Below are 13,900 nucleotides of genomic sequence, written 5' to 3' on the forward strand. Positions count from 1 at the left end.
CAGGATGAAAACAACAATATACTTCCCGTAGCTTTCGCGCTTGTTTAAAGGGAAAACACAGATGCGTGATACTTCTTTCTGACCAACTTAAGGAGGCATGTGGCCACACAACCGGGTGTTCTACTTATTTCTGACAGGCATGCAGCTATAAAGGCTGCGCTTGAGCGAGATGGTTGTGGATGGGAACATAATATTTATTGTGTCCGACACATTGCGTCCAACTTTGCAACAAACTTCAAGAGCAAGGAAGCAAAAAGGCACATTGTTAATGCGGCATGCTCGAAGACGCAAGAGCAGGCACAATACTACCTTGAGTTAATCAGTGTCGAGGATCCCGCAACCTCCTTATAAATGATGGCTTGGATTAGAGGGTTAGAGCCACTAAAATGGCTCCAACACCGCGATGAGGGTCGCTGATACGGTCACATGACAACGAATCTTTATGAGTGTATCAAATCTGTGCTGAAGGGGACTCGTAATCTTTCGGTCTGTGCAATTGTCAAGTCCACCTACCACTGACTAAATGCATTGTTTGTCAATAAGGGTCGACAGGCAGAAGCACAGGTGGCATGTGGCCAGATCTTTTCACAATTCTTGCAAAAGGCAATACTTGCCAATAGGGAGGGAATCACGCAGATGCTTGTCACATGAAATAAAACATAAGTCATCCGAATGGATCTTATGTAAGATAATACATTACCTTGTAGCTAACGGAAACGTGTACGGGCTCGTCACGTCCGGTGCCCAGAAAGGAAGCCTGAAGTACATCTAAGACATCAGCAATGTATGACATCCAGACATTCACTCGACGTTATAATCCATCGCTAGGCACATGGCTCTATACAACCAGCAGAGAACGGCACTGCCCCAGCTATATGTACTAATGGCGTCATAGTTGGCCAAGAGAGGAAGATAGCGAACATGAACCGTGTTGTTCACCTTGTAAGGAAGTAAAACGCCACCCAATAAATACATAATGTAACAACGTGCATACCGTACGACGGCGTCCTCTGGAGAGTCAAGAGGCATCTGTTGGAGTCTACTCCTGAGCCATTTCAATTTTATGTTATACTTCGTGGTCCCAACATGTCCATCAAGAACTTCACCAAGGAGTTCCTCACACCATTGCCAAATATCCTTCTGGTAGAACTTACTCCAAGACCTTAGAGTGCCGGTAACCGGCTCACCGTCAATTGGTAACACCAACTGCATAGCAACATCCTCCAGAGTAATAGTACACTCACCCCATGGCAGGTGGAATGTGTGGGTCTCAGGACGCCATCTTTCCACAAGAGCGCTAATCAATGGGTTGTCGTATTCAAAACGCCTTATCAAAGACGCATAATAGAATCCGGCTCTTCTTAGATACGGTTCAAGCATCTGCCTCCTAATCTCCATACTTGGATTTGCGTCATCCGTAGTAAAAACGTCAACTAGTGTGCCGTGCAGAGTCAACACACGTGCCGGCTGAAATAGAAAAGCATCAAAACACAATTATTCAATTTACAACAATTGTTATAATCATCAAATTTTTTTTATTAATTCATAAAAAAAAAAAACTCACCTTCACATGTAAATGTGCAGAAATGTGAAATTCATCCAACCTATTAAGGTTTTCTTCCACATTAATTCCACTACTACTCATTTTTATGAATTAAAAAAAAAATATTTCTCCACCACAAAAAAAAAAAATTGTCCCTACCCTAAACACAACAACACACTAAACCCCACTACTTCTCTCCAGTTTCCCACCCTACGAATTGGTCCCCTCCCCTTCACCCCCTTTTATATTGCCTCAGTCACAACAGTACAATAAATTGCCTCCCAAACTACCCACTGCATGCTCGTACGGAAACTGCCACTGCTGGGAGTTGCTGCCTTCACTGCCGCGTCAACATTTCGTGCCTGCCATAAGCGAAATTGCCCACTTCGTGTGTGCCTCCACTGAGCTCGCCAATTCGTGTGCGCCATACAAGACCTATACCATTTCGTGTGTGTCATAGGTGAGGTCTCCCACTGCTGCACAAGAAATGGCCTGTGTCAGACAGGATACTCCATTTCATGCTCACCATTCTTGACATGGTGCCTTTAACCATTTCGTGATTGACCCTTGTGATATGGCTGTGCGTATTTTAGGAGGAGCTTCAAATCGTGTGTATATTGGAAATTAAAGATTTTTCCATGCGCATTTCAGTAAAATAGCCTAGAGTTTAAATATGCAACAAATTAGAATTTATTTAGTTTAGTATCGAATAGGAGAAAAATATGTTTAAAGTTTTTGAGCGTTATCTTTTTGAATTTGATAACTTTTTTTACTCTAAATGCAGATGTAATTTTTTATCTTAAGCGCGTGTTTATCTGAAGAAGAAGTTGTAGCTTCTGACCTAAAACAAGGAGTTATAGTTTTAATTTGACAAATGTCAATCCAAATATACACTTAGTCTTTAGTCTGTCGAGTTAAGAGATACTGTAGATAGCACAATAATAATAATAATAATAATAATAATAATAATAATAATAAATATTATTTATACACTAAATACTCTTAATACTCCTATAAAAATATAAAAATTATTAATTAATTATATATTTAAACTATTTTTTATTAACAAAATAAAAAAATACGTATTTTGTTGTTAGAAAATACTGGTGAATAAGAAAAACACTTTCTTTTCTCTGAATTCCTTTTCTACCTCATGAATTTTATCCTTTCTGTATCTTTAATTCCCTAATTTTAGTAAATTGTTCTTCTATACTGTTACAGTATCTCACTATCTTGTCTTTACTAATCTCTCCTAGAATGAAGGTCAATGAACATCTTACTATATATAAATTATACAATATTTGTTTTTTCATAAGAGACGATATTGTAAAAAAAAAAAAAGGAGATTAAATTACGTGACAAATCAAAGACAATTTAAAAGAAGAAAAAGAAAATGAGTTTTTCTCTCCTTCTAATTTTGTTTTTTACCCCAAGCCAACAACATAATGCCATAGGAAAATGAATAATCCAAAGGTGGATGAGAAGGGAAGACATACATGCATCGCAGAGATGGGGATATTTTATTTATTGCAAGTTTGCTAACTCACCAATCTATGAACCTTATCTTGTGACCGTGGTTATACATCATCACCTCCACAATAATATAGTAGCATAAATTCCTTAACGAGACACATCATATTTTTGGCACTTGCATTTGAGCAGCTTCAGCTTCTTATTTATCTGTTTTACTTGAAGCAATTTTAGCATGTTAAATAATTTTTTTTTTTTGGTGACAGCATGTTAAATAATTATTATTGTGACATCAGTTTCAGATTTTTTTTGGCGAATCAGAGTTATATTTTAACTGTAATTAAAAATATTTATACTATTATCTAATTTCATATTAATATACTTTGGCAATAGTTTCATTATGACCAAAATACCTAGAAGAAAAATTCTTTTAAAAAATGTATAAATGCACAACTAAATTGTGATCAATTCCACTATGTTACCAACAAAAATTCTACCAATTTTTGCCAACTCTTGTTTATAATTATGTTTAATAGAAGTGTCTTTGTAGATGTGTCTAACAAAATTTATTTTTTACGACGGTGTCTAATAGAAGTGTCTTTATAAATGTATTTCGTGAATGTGTCTCCTTATGCATATATTTAAAATATAATAATTAATTGTTGTTGACAATAAATTGGCAGATAATATATTAGTACTCTATACTTTTTCAATTGTGATACCCAAATACATGTAGTAAATTAACACCAAACTACTAATTAAAAAGAGAGAAGAAATGATAAAAAATGAAAGTTGAGTTGTATGAAAGAACAAAGAAAAAACAAAAGGAGTGTTGTTATAATGCTATTATTGTGTTTAAAATGATTTATTATTATTATTACTATATAGTATATACACTGATACACACACGTTAAAATTTGCTGACATACTATCTCAATTATTAGGGTAGGGATGACACCAAGGTTGCTATTAAATACAAGAATTGCTTAGTTCTTCTTGCTTGACTGATAAATTAAAAAATGGATACTTTTATTTTTTATTTTTTAAAATCGTAGAAGATCTTGTAAGAGTAATCAGATATAATTACCCAGTTCCAAGGGTTAAAAAAATTCGATTACTGTCTGGGTTTTCTTTCTCAAGCTTTGCTGTGCCGAAAGCTACCCCCATTAAAATTTTAACCTTATCTTCTCACCTTATTGTAAAGATATTTTGTCAGAGCCTTGCTCTTTCAGCCTCATAGACCTACTCCAACTTTATTACATTTTATTCTTTTATATCTAATTTATGATTTTAGTTTTGTATAAAGTCAGTGTAAGAGTCGCTCATCCACCAATTATATATGGTCATATAGTCAATAGTATTTAATCTTAGCTAGTTGCCAAGTTATTTAAAAGAATCATACATATAGTGGCATATAATTAGATAAATATAATTTTTGTTATTCTAATAACACATTCAAATTAATTTCCTTTAATAAAAAAATAACTTTTCATGAAGCTTACATTAAAAAAATAAAATAAAATACATACATCTTAAGAAGTAAGTAGTGTACTAAGATAACTTAGTGGGACAAATTTGAACCATACACTAAACTATCTTATCATACATCAAATTTGAAGCAATAGATTATCTTTGATAGCATCTTGTTCTCTATAACAATTTCTTCGAAGCTATCAAATGTCCATAAGACAATAACCAATCAAAACACAAATAATCACAAGAGTCAGTAATAAAACAAAATTCATAAGGGACAAATTTCAATTAAAGTGTTTATTTTGTAGTGTAGAACAAACATTACTAGTAAAATGCATTTCACTTTACATAGCAATTTGACAAAAGAAGAAACTTCCAAGTTGGAACATTAGTCCCCTAATTACATTATTGCCCTCCCTCATAGCTCAGGAAATTGTTAGTGTTACTTACCAAGAAAGAATTAGGCTTCATGGCTACGAAGAAGAAGGATTCAGATTTCTTAGCTTGGCTTTGACTGAATCTAGTTGCTCTGACCAACACAAATTCAGGGGAAAAATATGTTATTAGAATTGTTTGGTAATTGGCACCTTCAAACACGGGTATCTCCTAAGAATTACATAAAAACATGCGAGAAGAACATAGTCAAAGGTGAATAATTCTTACTTTGTTCCGTTGTTGTTGCTTTCTGGATGGTTGTGCGAAAATATAAGTTGCAATTTCTCTGATACACAGCCTGCAGCAAGAAAACAAAGCATGTCCTTTTAGACCTATTGGGTAATTATTTTAGAATAGAAATTGCCACGAAATATAGAAATATTAGAAGACACAAATATTTTTAGAGGCTTCCTTCATACATGTACGGATTTTGTATAGAATGACTAAATTTGTCGAGTAATGATTAGGAGGATGAGTTACCACTCCCAATTATTTTTCAAATTCGTCACTCTTTTTTCAAAGGTAAAAACTCCAGTGCAGTTAACTTCATGTGAAGTTGATAGCTGAAAGTCAGTTAAATAATTTGATAGATTTAACTAAATTGTCATCAACTTAACTGCACATGAATTTTCACCATAAAGGACTAATTAAAATTGCAAAGAACCACTTTATCCTGCATCACTCCATGTTCTTTGGTCAGGGACAAAATCAGAGGTTTACTCTTAAATTAACCACCTAAGAATTTGCAAATTTGATAAAAATGTGAACTAGTGCTACATTACATTTTTCAAGGGAATAAGAGGATAAATTCATAAAAGTAAGTCACAGAATAAACACATGAGTTGAATTCTCATTGCAACCAAACTAGTTTTCCTAACTCAAGAAATAACCCAATAGCAAGCTAGGTACATATTATCCAAAATTGTAAGTATTCTTATTCCAATTAATTTGTATAACTACACTTAGGTCCAGTACAGTTCCGATAGAAGCTAGAAAATAATTTATTGTTCCCATCAAACTCAAGAAAGTGGGAAGCATAAAAACCCTAATTGAATATCAAAACCCTAGAAGTAATGGAAAAAGAGTAAAAAGGGGGTAGTAAGGTAATTACGGAGGAAGAGGGAAGGTTGTTGAGCTCAGCAATGGCAACTTCGTGGCGCCTCAGTTGCTTCGTACATTCAGCAATGGCGTTCGTATTATCGCTTGAACTCATCGTATTTTTTTTCCGATTGAGATTTTGATTTGAGGGGTTAGATGGGGTTTTCCTTTGGTTTTGTATGAGCTTAGTTTGTCTTTGTTGTTCCAATGTGTTTCATTTATTATTTATTTTTATCAAAAGATAAGTACTAAGATTATTCGGCCTCTCAATAATAATGAAAATGCGATTCCAATTGGAACAAACATTCAGATCTTAATTGGAGGGAAAAAAAATAAATATAATATAAAAAATGCGAAAGTTAAGAATATTTTTTGAAAAAAATACCGACAAAAATAGCCATAGGGGAATTTTCCCTTATTGGCTGATTCTCCTTATTAATTTTTTTTTCAAAGTGACGAGTTAATAATACCATAGAAGGAAGAAGAATTAACGATGATCAGTATCTTTCTTTTTTGTAATGACCGAACTAATTTTTCTCATAGAAATTGAATGAAAAGTGTGAAATAAAATGTAACAGTCGTAAATATGGACAATAACTATACCGACATAGCTATAGTTTCTATGCTAGCCTAGCATAGCCGAATTAGGGGGTCTGTCTAAAATGATATCTAATAAACATAATAATGACATAACTAGAAATATATTCTAGGAACACACTTCATAGTTCCCAGTCTTCCCAAGTGATCTTTCCTAAAAATATGTTTAGATATCTTGAACAAACGCTTCACACGTGTATTAAACTCATAAGTGGAGAATATATAAAGATTGGAATCTTTGTTGAATAACCCCCTCCACTCAATCAAATAAGTCCATGATAAAATCATGCCAATTACAATTGTCAAAAGTTGCTTTTCAGTGACAAAAAAGTGGGGAACAACAGCATAGAGGGGACAACATTTCCACAAGCAAGGAACCACTATCTTAAGTTCGTAACCACCAGGAGGAAATTTCCAAATTACAATCAATGTCCAATTTCATAAGTAAAATTGGCCAGCCAATCACCGACCGCAATGATGAAAAGCAAATAGTTAATACATGCAATATATTCATATTTGACCAAATCTGTATTTTATTCCTCATTTTTCTGAATTTAATTAAACACACAGGAATAAAGGGGGGAATAGATACAAAAGGCTGTACATTTATCTGCAAAAACTACACTTACAAATATTTTATTCAAATTCTCAATTTCCAATATGTCATTTTCCTATCTCATATATGCCATACCATATGCAAAGTTCACATTCCCCTACTCTCACCCAGTTTTCAACATCTTATTGAAACCAAAATAACCAGGACCTAACTTTATATTAGACGCTATAATTATCAAGAATTGTCTAGCTTTTTCCCTGCCTTAGCTGATTCTATTGTTTAAAGAAAATGTCTAAACCCTTGAACAATGGCCATAATTTAGATACTTCCTTGCATCAATGCGTTTAATTTGGGGCTTACAGATTGGTAGACATCTAGGACTCATGCTCCAAGTGCACCCATATTCATATTCTTAAGCTAAGCTCATATTCACATGAAATTCCTTTCCACAACAGTTTTAAGGACCTCCAATTTTTGGATGACCTCTGGATTCAGCATATCCCTTGCTTCCCTAATAAGGGTACCTTCTGTGCTCAAATAATAAGTATCCACCACAGTCTTTATCCATGTGTGAAGTTTCTCTGGTGTCCTAAAAATTAACAACAAAATGGTTAACACAAAATTGTAAGTAAATTCTATTTCAGTAAGTTTACATTCTGAAATTAATACATACGTGTACAAGTTATCAACATCGATTCCTTCAAGTTCTTCTCCAGGTGTAAATGCATCTTTGAGAGCACACAGTTGTTCCTCGGGATCCTCAATTCTAATAAGATATTTGATAATTCGAATCTCTTTTGGCACAAGTCTCTGGAGGTTTCCCACAGCAGTCTTATATAAATGATAAAGTACATCTTTTACCTGCATACAATAATATAAGAAAATGGCAAGATTTACATATAATGTTACGGTAAACATAAATCTGAAATGAGTAGACCCTTTTATGGCATCTCTCCTTTAACAAAAATGGAAATTCCCATGTGGTTACACTACCAATGTACCCTAAATAAACTATATTAGTTGCAATAATCATCCAAAAATTTCTTAACCTTCGAGCTTATAAAGTTAAGTAGATATATCAACATAGATAGGAATAGGAAAATGCAGATTTCATCATCAATACCTCATCTTTCATCATGTTTGATTCCTTAGCAGCCGACCAAGCTTTGGTGATCATCAATACCAATGTGGAATCAAGTTCCTTTTTTTCGGCCAAACTGTCTATTTTTCTGCAGGCAGCTTCAAGTGAGGGAGAATTGATAATATCTTGGAATTTCAACTCTGCTTCATTTAACTTTTCCATGCTTTTGGTTGCATCATCATAGGCTTGTACAGCAGCCAAGCAAGTGTTCCCAAGCTTTGCAAGTTCTTGTCACAAAAAGAGAGAGGGGGGGGGGGGGGGGGGGTTATAAACAAATAAATTAGTTAAATATGCAGGACTGAACTACTGCCATTAGTATTCTGATGATCAATTAATATTATTCTAGTTTTTAAGTTTCGATATCAAGGGTACTAAAATTTACATAAATTTAAGAGTTTAAGTTCCTTCTAGTCTACCTCATTTAAGTTAATTTATGGCAAATGAGAAATAATTTAATTGTTCAAAATACGTTCAAAACTCAGAACTGAATGAACTAAATGTGGCTTGATAATTCACAAGACAAGAAATGAAGATGATATGATATTGGAATCTAAACCAAAGTGTTAGAGAAAATAGACAAAGATGCTAAAAGTCTGTGAAACAAAATCTTACCATTTTGCATTTCAGCATTGTCATAGTAGGATTCAGCTACAGTATGAAGGTGCACAAAGAATTCTTTTGTAAAATCTTTACGACGCTTGGCGACAATGTTAGTAATTCCTGATGGGTCCCCTTTAATCACTTCAAGCAGATCATTATGTCTCTGCACATCCTCATCAATCTGCACAAGAACTTCTTAATAAAATTGCAAATTCTCTACTTTATCCCTCCCAAATAAATACAGCTTATGGTAGGACTGCATTACAAAAATACAATAATGATCATATCCCATTCAAACTGTGACAAAACAAAAATGGAGGACTGAAAAGCAAGGAGATATTGTTCCTTCCCTCCTCCTTTCTTTCTTTCACACCTTTTCCGTGCACATAGCAATATGGTTACACCCTATAAACACTGCAAATGGTATATACTTAAACTCTTAAAGTGCAAGACTATTTCCTTTATACAAACATCTGTCTTGTTAGGCCCTTACAAATGGTGTTTCCAGGGCATCAAACTTTGACCTGTAACAAATTTCCAGTATAACAGTTTGGTTTGTACTATCTAACACCTTTCTTATTTAATATTCGTTTCTTGTCTTACAAATAGTGCACATACATTATAATTGAGCTGCAATAGATATTAACATAAGCCTCTCATTCACATGGTCATACCTCTTTGAGCTTCCTTCCAAGGCGGAGCAGCCTCTCCTTCAATGTGGGATCAGCCTCGGCATCTGCCCTATCCTGACATCGCTTGAAGAAATGGGGCCTAATGCTGTCCCACTCCCTGCTAAAAGCCAGCAACCTCCTCCAATCGGTAGGTGTGGGCTTGTCAACCATGAAAACACCAATAAGCTTATCACACACCCTAACCATTCGACTCTCATCCAACAGTACCTCTTCTTTTCCGCCGCCACCGCCACTGCCATCATCAACATCAACACTGCTTCCAGAGGAACTGGCAGAGGACAAGCCTTCACTAACAGTTAGACAGTGCCGCAACCTTCCCCCTGCTTCATATCAAAAATAAAAAGAAAAAATGTTCACAGTGGCAGCCCTATGATTTCTTGAAACATAGAAAACAAACAAAACAAATGAAATATGAATAAATTTTGCTCCGCAAGTATGGATCCCATATAGGCATTTATACAAACATATGGAGTGCAAGCTTGAATACTAGGGTAGCTAACAATTGTAACTAACTGAATAATTAAGTGGTTAATTACCTGAGGTGGAAAAATTGAGGCGCGGAAATGAAAGAGAAGTTTTGGAGGGAAAAGCAAGAAATGGAGGAGTGGGTTGGGTAGTGGACAATACTAGAGGAACTGAATAATAGCGCGACCGAAGAATCGTTGCGTGTGACTCCATTTAGCTTCAGCTTTAGTTGGAAAGTACTTTGAATTGAATTGGTAATTTCCTTTGCTTATTCTTGTATTCTTATATAAGGACTCCACTGCTTTACCCTCTATTCTTTTTTTCACCCTTTAATTTTAGGTTAACAATAATCTTGTAAATGTTATATATTTCATTTTTATTCTCTTCAAGTTTGTAACAATAATTTGGTTTAGATTCTTATAGTAATATTGAACTAGTCTTTGTTATTCCCCTGAAACGAAAATTCATTGAATGTTGCATCGGTAAATTTGCCTTTGCTTGTTTCATAACTTAGAATAGACACACACAAGCTTTTTCTATATAATAACAAAATAGAGCACAAAAAAAGGAGAAAAAGAAACATACGAATTATACACTAGCATAGCAATATCTATCTGTTTCAAATACATTGAGTAACAAGATGAAGTTCGATAGCAAATTCATTTAAATTCAAACAAAAAAGATACATTGATCCAGCAGACCAAAATTACATGTTTATAATGAACCACTTTAAAGATTCTGCCTTAGAAATATACTGGGATTGAGCTTGAACATTCCCCAACAAAGTTATTATTGAAGCTGACCCTCGCTGCATTGTCGCTTGAAGTTCAAAGCTTCATCTGCCAGAAACTCACTACAGAAATGACTCGCATTAGCTTGGATTGGATTGGATGACGCGGAGAAGAACCTACCATACATAATGGCAAAAACCAAGAAGATAATCTGAAAAACACTCACTAGATTCGCTCAGCCATCAGCAACGGTTCCCATCTTGGACTCCATGGATAATCAGCTATAGAACGCGACTTAAGTGGCGCCATTTGGGAATTAAAATGCTAAAAAATAACAAATGCAAAATAGGGTGAGTTATATAGCCCAATGAAGAAAGGTTAGCTACAAGCCTAGATGAGTAAAACTGTCCCACAAGAGCATCTTATTTATCTGCTGCCCAACATTTCTAACACAGTAATGCCTATTCTAAATTTCCAAACAGAAGTATGTTGAAATGAAAATAACCTGTGAACTTTGAAGCATAATAGCTGGCTGTTGCTTTGGAAACTGAGTTGGAATTAGAAAGTGTACCTAAATAAACAGAACAGTCAGACTTTGGTCAAACTCAATTCATAATCCATCAGTAATGATATCTGTAAACTACCAGGAATGTGAAAACTCCAGTTGCAGAAAGAAAAGTTGCTTTTCTGCAGAAGACCTGACAACAAAGAAGCCAGAAACTAGCATGTTAATGTCTAATATCAAAACCGAACAATACTAACAATTTGAGAATACGAGTCAAGGGCAACTACAGGATCAGCTTCAACCGGCCTTCCTAGCTGAATGGCCAATGCTTCAATGAATTGCCTTCTTAGATCAATTAACGAGACAGCCTCCGAGACCTAAGTTAAACACAACTTAAAATTTACAATAATTTTAACAAAAACAAGGATGTCCACAAAACACTTCTAAATTGTAACAGACAACATAGAAAAGATATTTTCAGCTAACCTGTTTCTCAAGATATTCTTCCAAGTTTGGAAGATATTCTGCCAAACACCTATGAAAAACAGAATAAACACAAAAGCCAACATATTGTCAGTATTTAGAAATCAACTTAATCTTGGATATACCTATCATTGGGGAATAAAGATAACAAGTCAAAAATCTTACATCCCATCCAACCAAGGAGGCAGCTTGACATCATCAATGGAAAATAGAGCTTTCAACTCAGAAGAAGATACCAATTTGAGGCGAGGAGCTGAAGGAGCAGAGGTATATTTCCTCCCAACAGGATATACAACCTACATTTAGCATATGATAAGGTTTTCCCTTTATTTGTTTGTTGCCAAAAACAAGTCGTTAAGATGTTAAAGAGAGTCGTTTAGAAAGAGAAAAGAAAGCAACCTGCAAGTGTATCTTCTGAGGATACCTCCATGGGCAACTAGGCACCATCTTGTTTATGTTCATGTCCAGTAAGGGCACAGCAAATTTAACCTCCTCTGGCTACACTAAAATGCAAACTTATAGGAGTGAAGAACATTGTCCAAAACCTACTTTAATTTCTTCAACCATCCATGAGTAGATCGTAAAAATTATTAACACATTTCGTAAAGAAATACCTTCTCAGCAACAGAACTCATGTGCATTTCTATTCCCTGCAGCAAAGTTCCACAGTCAGACATATCTCAGTCAAGGGAAGGATCAATCATATCCATATCCATTACATATAAAGCATCATCCAAAATTCAATGTGTTTTCCAAATCAAAGAGATGGAAGAGATCAAGCTGCATCACACTAATCAAGTCAAGAACTACTTGCACAATCAGAGACATATACACCAAAAACAACTACTCAATTTTGTGAATACTTTGCAAGAATAAAGTGATGATCTGAAAATTTACCTCCCTGGATAAAATGGTGCTGATTTCGAACTTCAACCGATCATCATCGACTTTTCCTACACGCTTCCTCTGATACAACACGTATTGATCCCTATTGAAGCGAAACCACATTCACTCAACAATATCACACTAGAAAAACAAATATCCGTAATTTTATCTAATTTCATTTCACCTCAAGAATTGAACAAGTGAAAGGAGGCGGGCAGGGTCTCTGTAGTTCCAATCACTCAAACAGTTACTAGCTTGTGTTCCATCATCAGAAGACATGTGAAATGGGTGAAAGTCTTCATCTTCGGGTCCAAATATAACATCAGGCGCAACGGTAGGACACTCGACATTGTATATCACATCCCCTGAAATCCCATAAAAAACCCTAATAATCATCCCAAAAAAAGGGAGAAATTTTTGCAATTGAGAAAGGTGGGAAATAAATAATACACTTGATGAAGTCCAAGCAGAAGGGAATGAGGAGTGTGAATCGATCGAAGGGGCCGGAATTGTACTTATCACCTGACCACATTTGTTCAACCTGCAAAAAGCCCCAAATGTAAGATAGAAAACCCTAATTAGGGAAATAACTTGGTGGGAGTGAAAAAAGCGAGAATATTGGGAGAGTGCCTTGCCTTGAGAGTGAAACGAAAGTGAGAGAGGAGGTGAGTGAGCTGGGCGGCGATGAAGGAAGGGACGTTATCTGCGGCTGAAACAGCCATTCTTGGATCTTCTGTTCTCTCTCTCTCTCTCTCTCTGCGTCTCTTGGAAGTGTGGATGTAATATGTAATAAGTAAATATTTTATTTTTTCCCTTATCGTATTTTACTGATTTGACAATTCTATTAATCTAATTATTTAGTTGTAATTAATATTTAAACCAAATACAAATTAGTATAATGCCACATTATAATTAACTCTAGATATGAAATTAAGACAATGTTTGATTTATTTTAAATGTTAATTACAGTTAAGTAATTAAACTAAAAAAATTATCAAATCAGTAAAATATTGTGATCACATCAGCATCGTGTTGATTAGAGATGTCTTTCGACAAATTTGGAAGTATACTTATCAAATTTTTAAATTATTTCAAAATTATTTTTAGAGTATTTGAAAATCCTTTGGATGAATTCAATTCCTGAAACAAAAATAATTAAATCAGTTAAATTCAATTCAATTACATTGTTTTCTTTTAAAATTAATTCTAATTTAAATAAGTCTGAT

The 13,900-nt window shown here is 34.7% G+C and overlaps 3 protein-coding genes and 1 long non-coding RNA gene across 4 annotated transcripts; all 4 read right to left on the reverse strand.

Annotated features, from left to right (window-relative positions):
- Nucleotides 1-801: 801 nt before the first annotated feature.
- Nucleotides 802-1,645, reverse strand: LOC112742201 (protein MAIN-LIKE 1-like). The gene is made up of 2 exons (XM_025791442.1): nucleotides 1,565-1,645; nucleotides 802-1,467 (listed from the first exon to the last, which is right to left on the reverse strand). The coding sequence occupies exons 1-2, from the start codon at nucleotides 1,643-1,645 to the stop codon at nucleotides 802-804; spliced, it is 747 nt and encodes a 248-aa protein (XP_025647227.1).
- A 3,104-nt stretch (nucleotides 1,646-4,749) lies between these two features.
- Nucleotides 4,750-6,722, reverse strand: LOC140178415 (uncharacterized). Its single transcript, XR_011871634.1, has 3 exons — nucleotides 6,033-6,722; nucleotides 5,150-5,219; nucleotides 4,750-5,015 (listed from the first exon to the last, which is right to left on the reverse strand). It is a non-coding gene; the product is annotated as an uncharacterized lncRNA (long non-coding RNA).
- A 498-nt stretch (nucleotides 6,723-7,220) lies between these two features.
- Nucleotides 7,221-10,630, reverse strand: LOC112741424 (uncharacterized protein At4g37920). Its single transcript, XM_025790418.3, has 6 exons — nucleotides 10,142-10,630; nucleotides 9,588-9,925; nucleotides 8,926-9,094; nucleotides 8,296-8,540; nucleotides 7,846-8,033; nucleotides 7,221-7,761 (listed from the first exon to the last, which is right to left on the reverse strand). Exons 1-6 carry the CDS (start codon nucleotides 10,281-10,283, stop codon nucleotides 7,602-7,604), a joined length of 1,242 nt encoding a protein of 413 aa, XP_025646203.1. The 5' UTR covers nucleotides 10,284-10,630; the 3' UTR covers nucleotides 7,221-7,601.
- Nucleotides 10,631-10,652: 22 nt separating this feature from the next.
- Nucleotides 10,653-13,487, reverse strand: LOC112741425 (uncharacterized). Its single transcript, XM_025790419.3, has 13 exons — nucleotides 13,310-13,487; nucleotides 13,125-13,215; nucleotides 12,859-13,039; nucleotides 12,687-12,777; nucleotides 12,404-12,439; nucleotides 12,189-12,287; nucleotides 11,955-12,085; nucleotides 11,793-11,841; nucleotides 11,594-11,683; nucleotides 11,446-11,499; nucleotides 11,307-11,372; nucleotides 11,028-11,125; nucleotides 10,653-10,923 (listed from the first exon to the last, which is right to left on the reverse strand). Exons 1-13 carry the CDS (start codon nucleotides 13,394-13,396, stop codon nucleotides 10,860-10,862), a joined length of 1,137 nt encoding a protein of 378 aa, XP_025646204.1. The 5' UTR covers nucleotides 13,397-13,487; the 3' UTR covers nucleotides 10,653-10,859.
- Nucleotides 13,488-13,900: the final 413 nt, after the last annotated feature.

Source organism: Arachis hypogaea, chromosome 14 (genome assembly GCF_003086295.3).
Source record: "Arachis hypogaea cultivar Tifrunner chromosome 14, arahy.Tifrunner.gnm2.J5K5, whole genome shotgun sequence".
NCBI classification, from domain to species: Eukaryota; Viridiplantae; Streptophyta; class Magnoliopsida; order Fabales; family Fabaceae; genus Arachis; species Arachis hypogaea.

Excerpts from the sequence above, each read along its gene's own strand:
- LOC112742201 (XM_025791442.1), bottom strand. The coding sequence starts at position 1,645 with ATGAGTAGTAGTGGAATTAATGTGGAAGAAAACCTTAATAGGTTGGAT. Across the intron at positions 1,468-1,564 it reads CTGCACATTTACATGTGAAG|CCGGCACGTGTGTTGACTCT; the intron begins GTGAGTTTTTTT and ends TTTCTATTTCAG.
- LOC112741424 (XM_025790418.3), bottom strand. The coding sequence starts at position 10,283 with ATGGAGTCACACGCAACGATTCTTCGGTCGCGCTATTATTCAGTTCCT. Across the intron at positions 8,541-8,925 it reads CAATGCTGAAATGCAAAATG|AACTTGCAAAGCTTGGGAAC; the intron begins GTAAGATTTTGT and ends TTTTGTGACAAG. Across the intron at positions 8,034-8,295 it reads CAAACATGATGAAAGATGAG|GTAAAAGATGTACTTTATCA; the intron begins GTATTGATGATG and ends TATTGTATGCAG.
- LOC112741425 (XM_025790419.3), bottom strand. The coding sequence starts at position 13,396 with ATGGCTGTTTCAGCCGCAGATAACGTCCCTTCCTTCATCGCCGCCCAG. Across the intron at positions 12,778-12,858 it reads TCACTTGTTCAATTCTTGAG|GGATCAATACGTGTTGTATC; the intron begins GTGAAATGAAAT and ends TCGCTTCAATAG. Across the intron at positions 11,373-11,445 it reads CTGGAGTTTTCACATTCCTG|GTACACTTTCTAATTCCAAC; the intron begins GTAGTTTACAGA and ends CTGTTTATTTAG.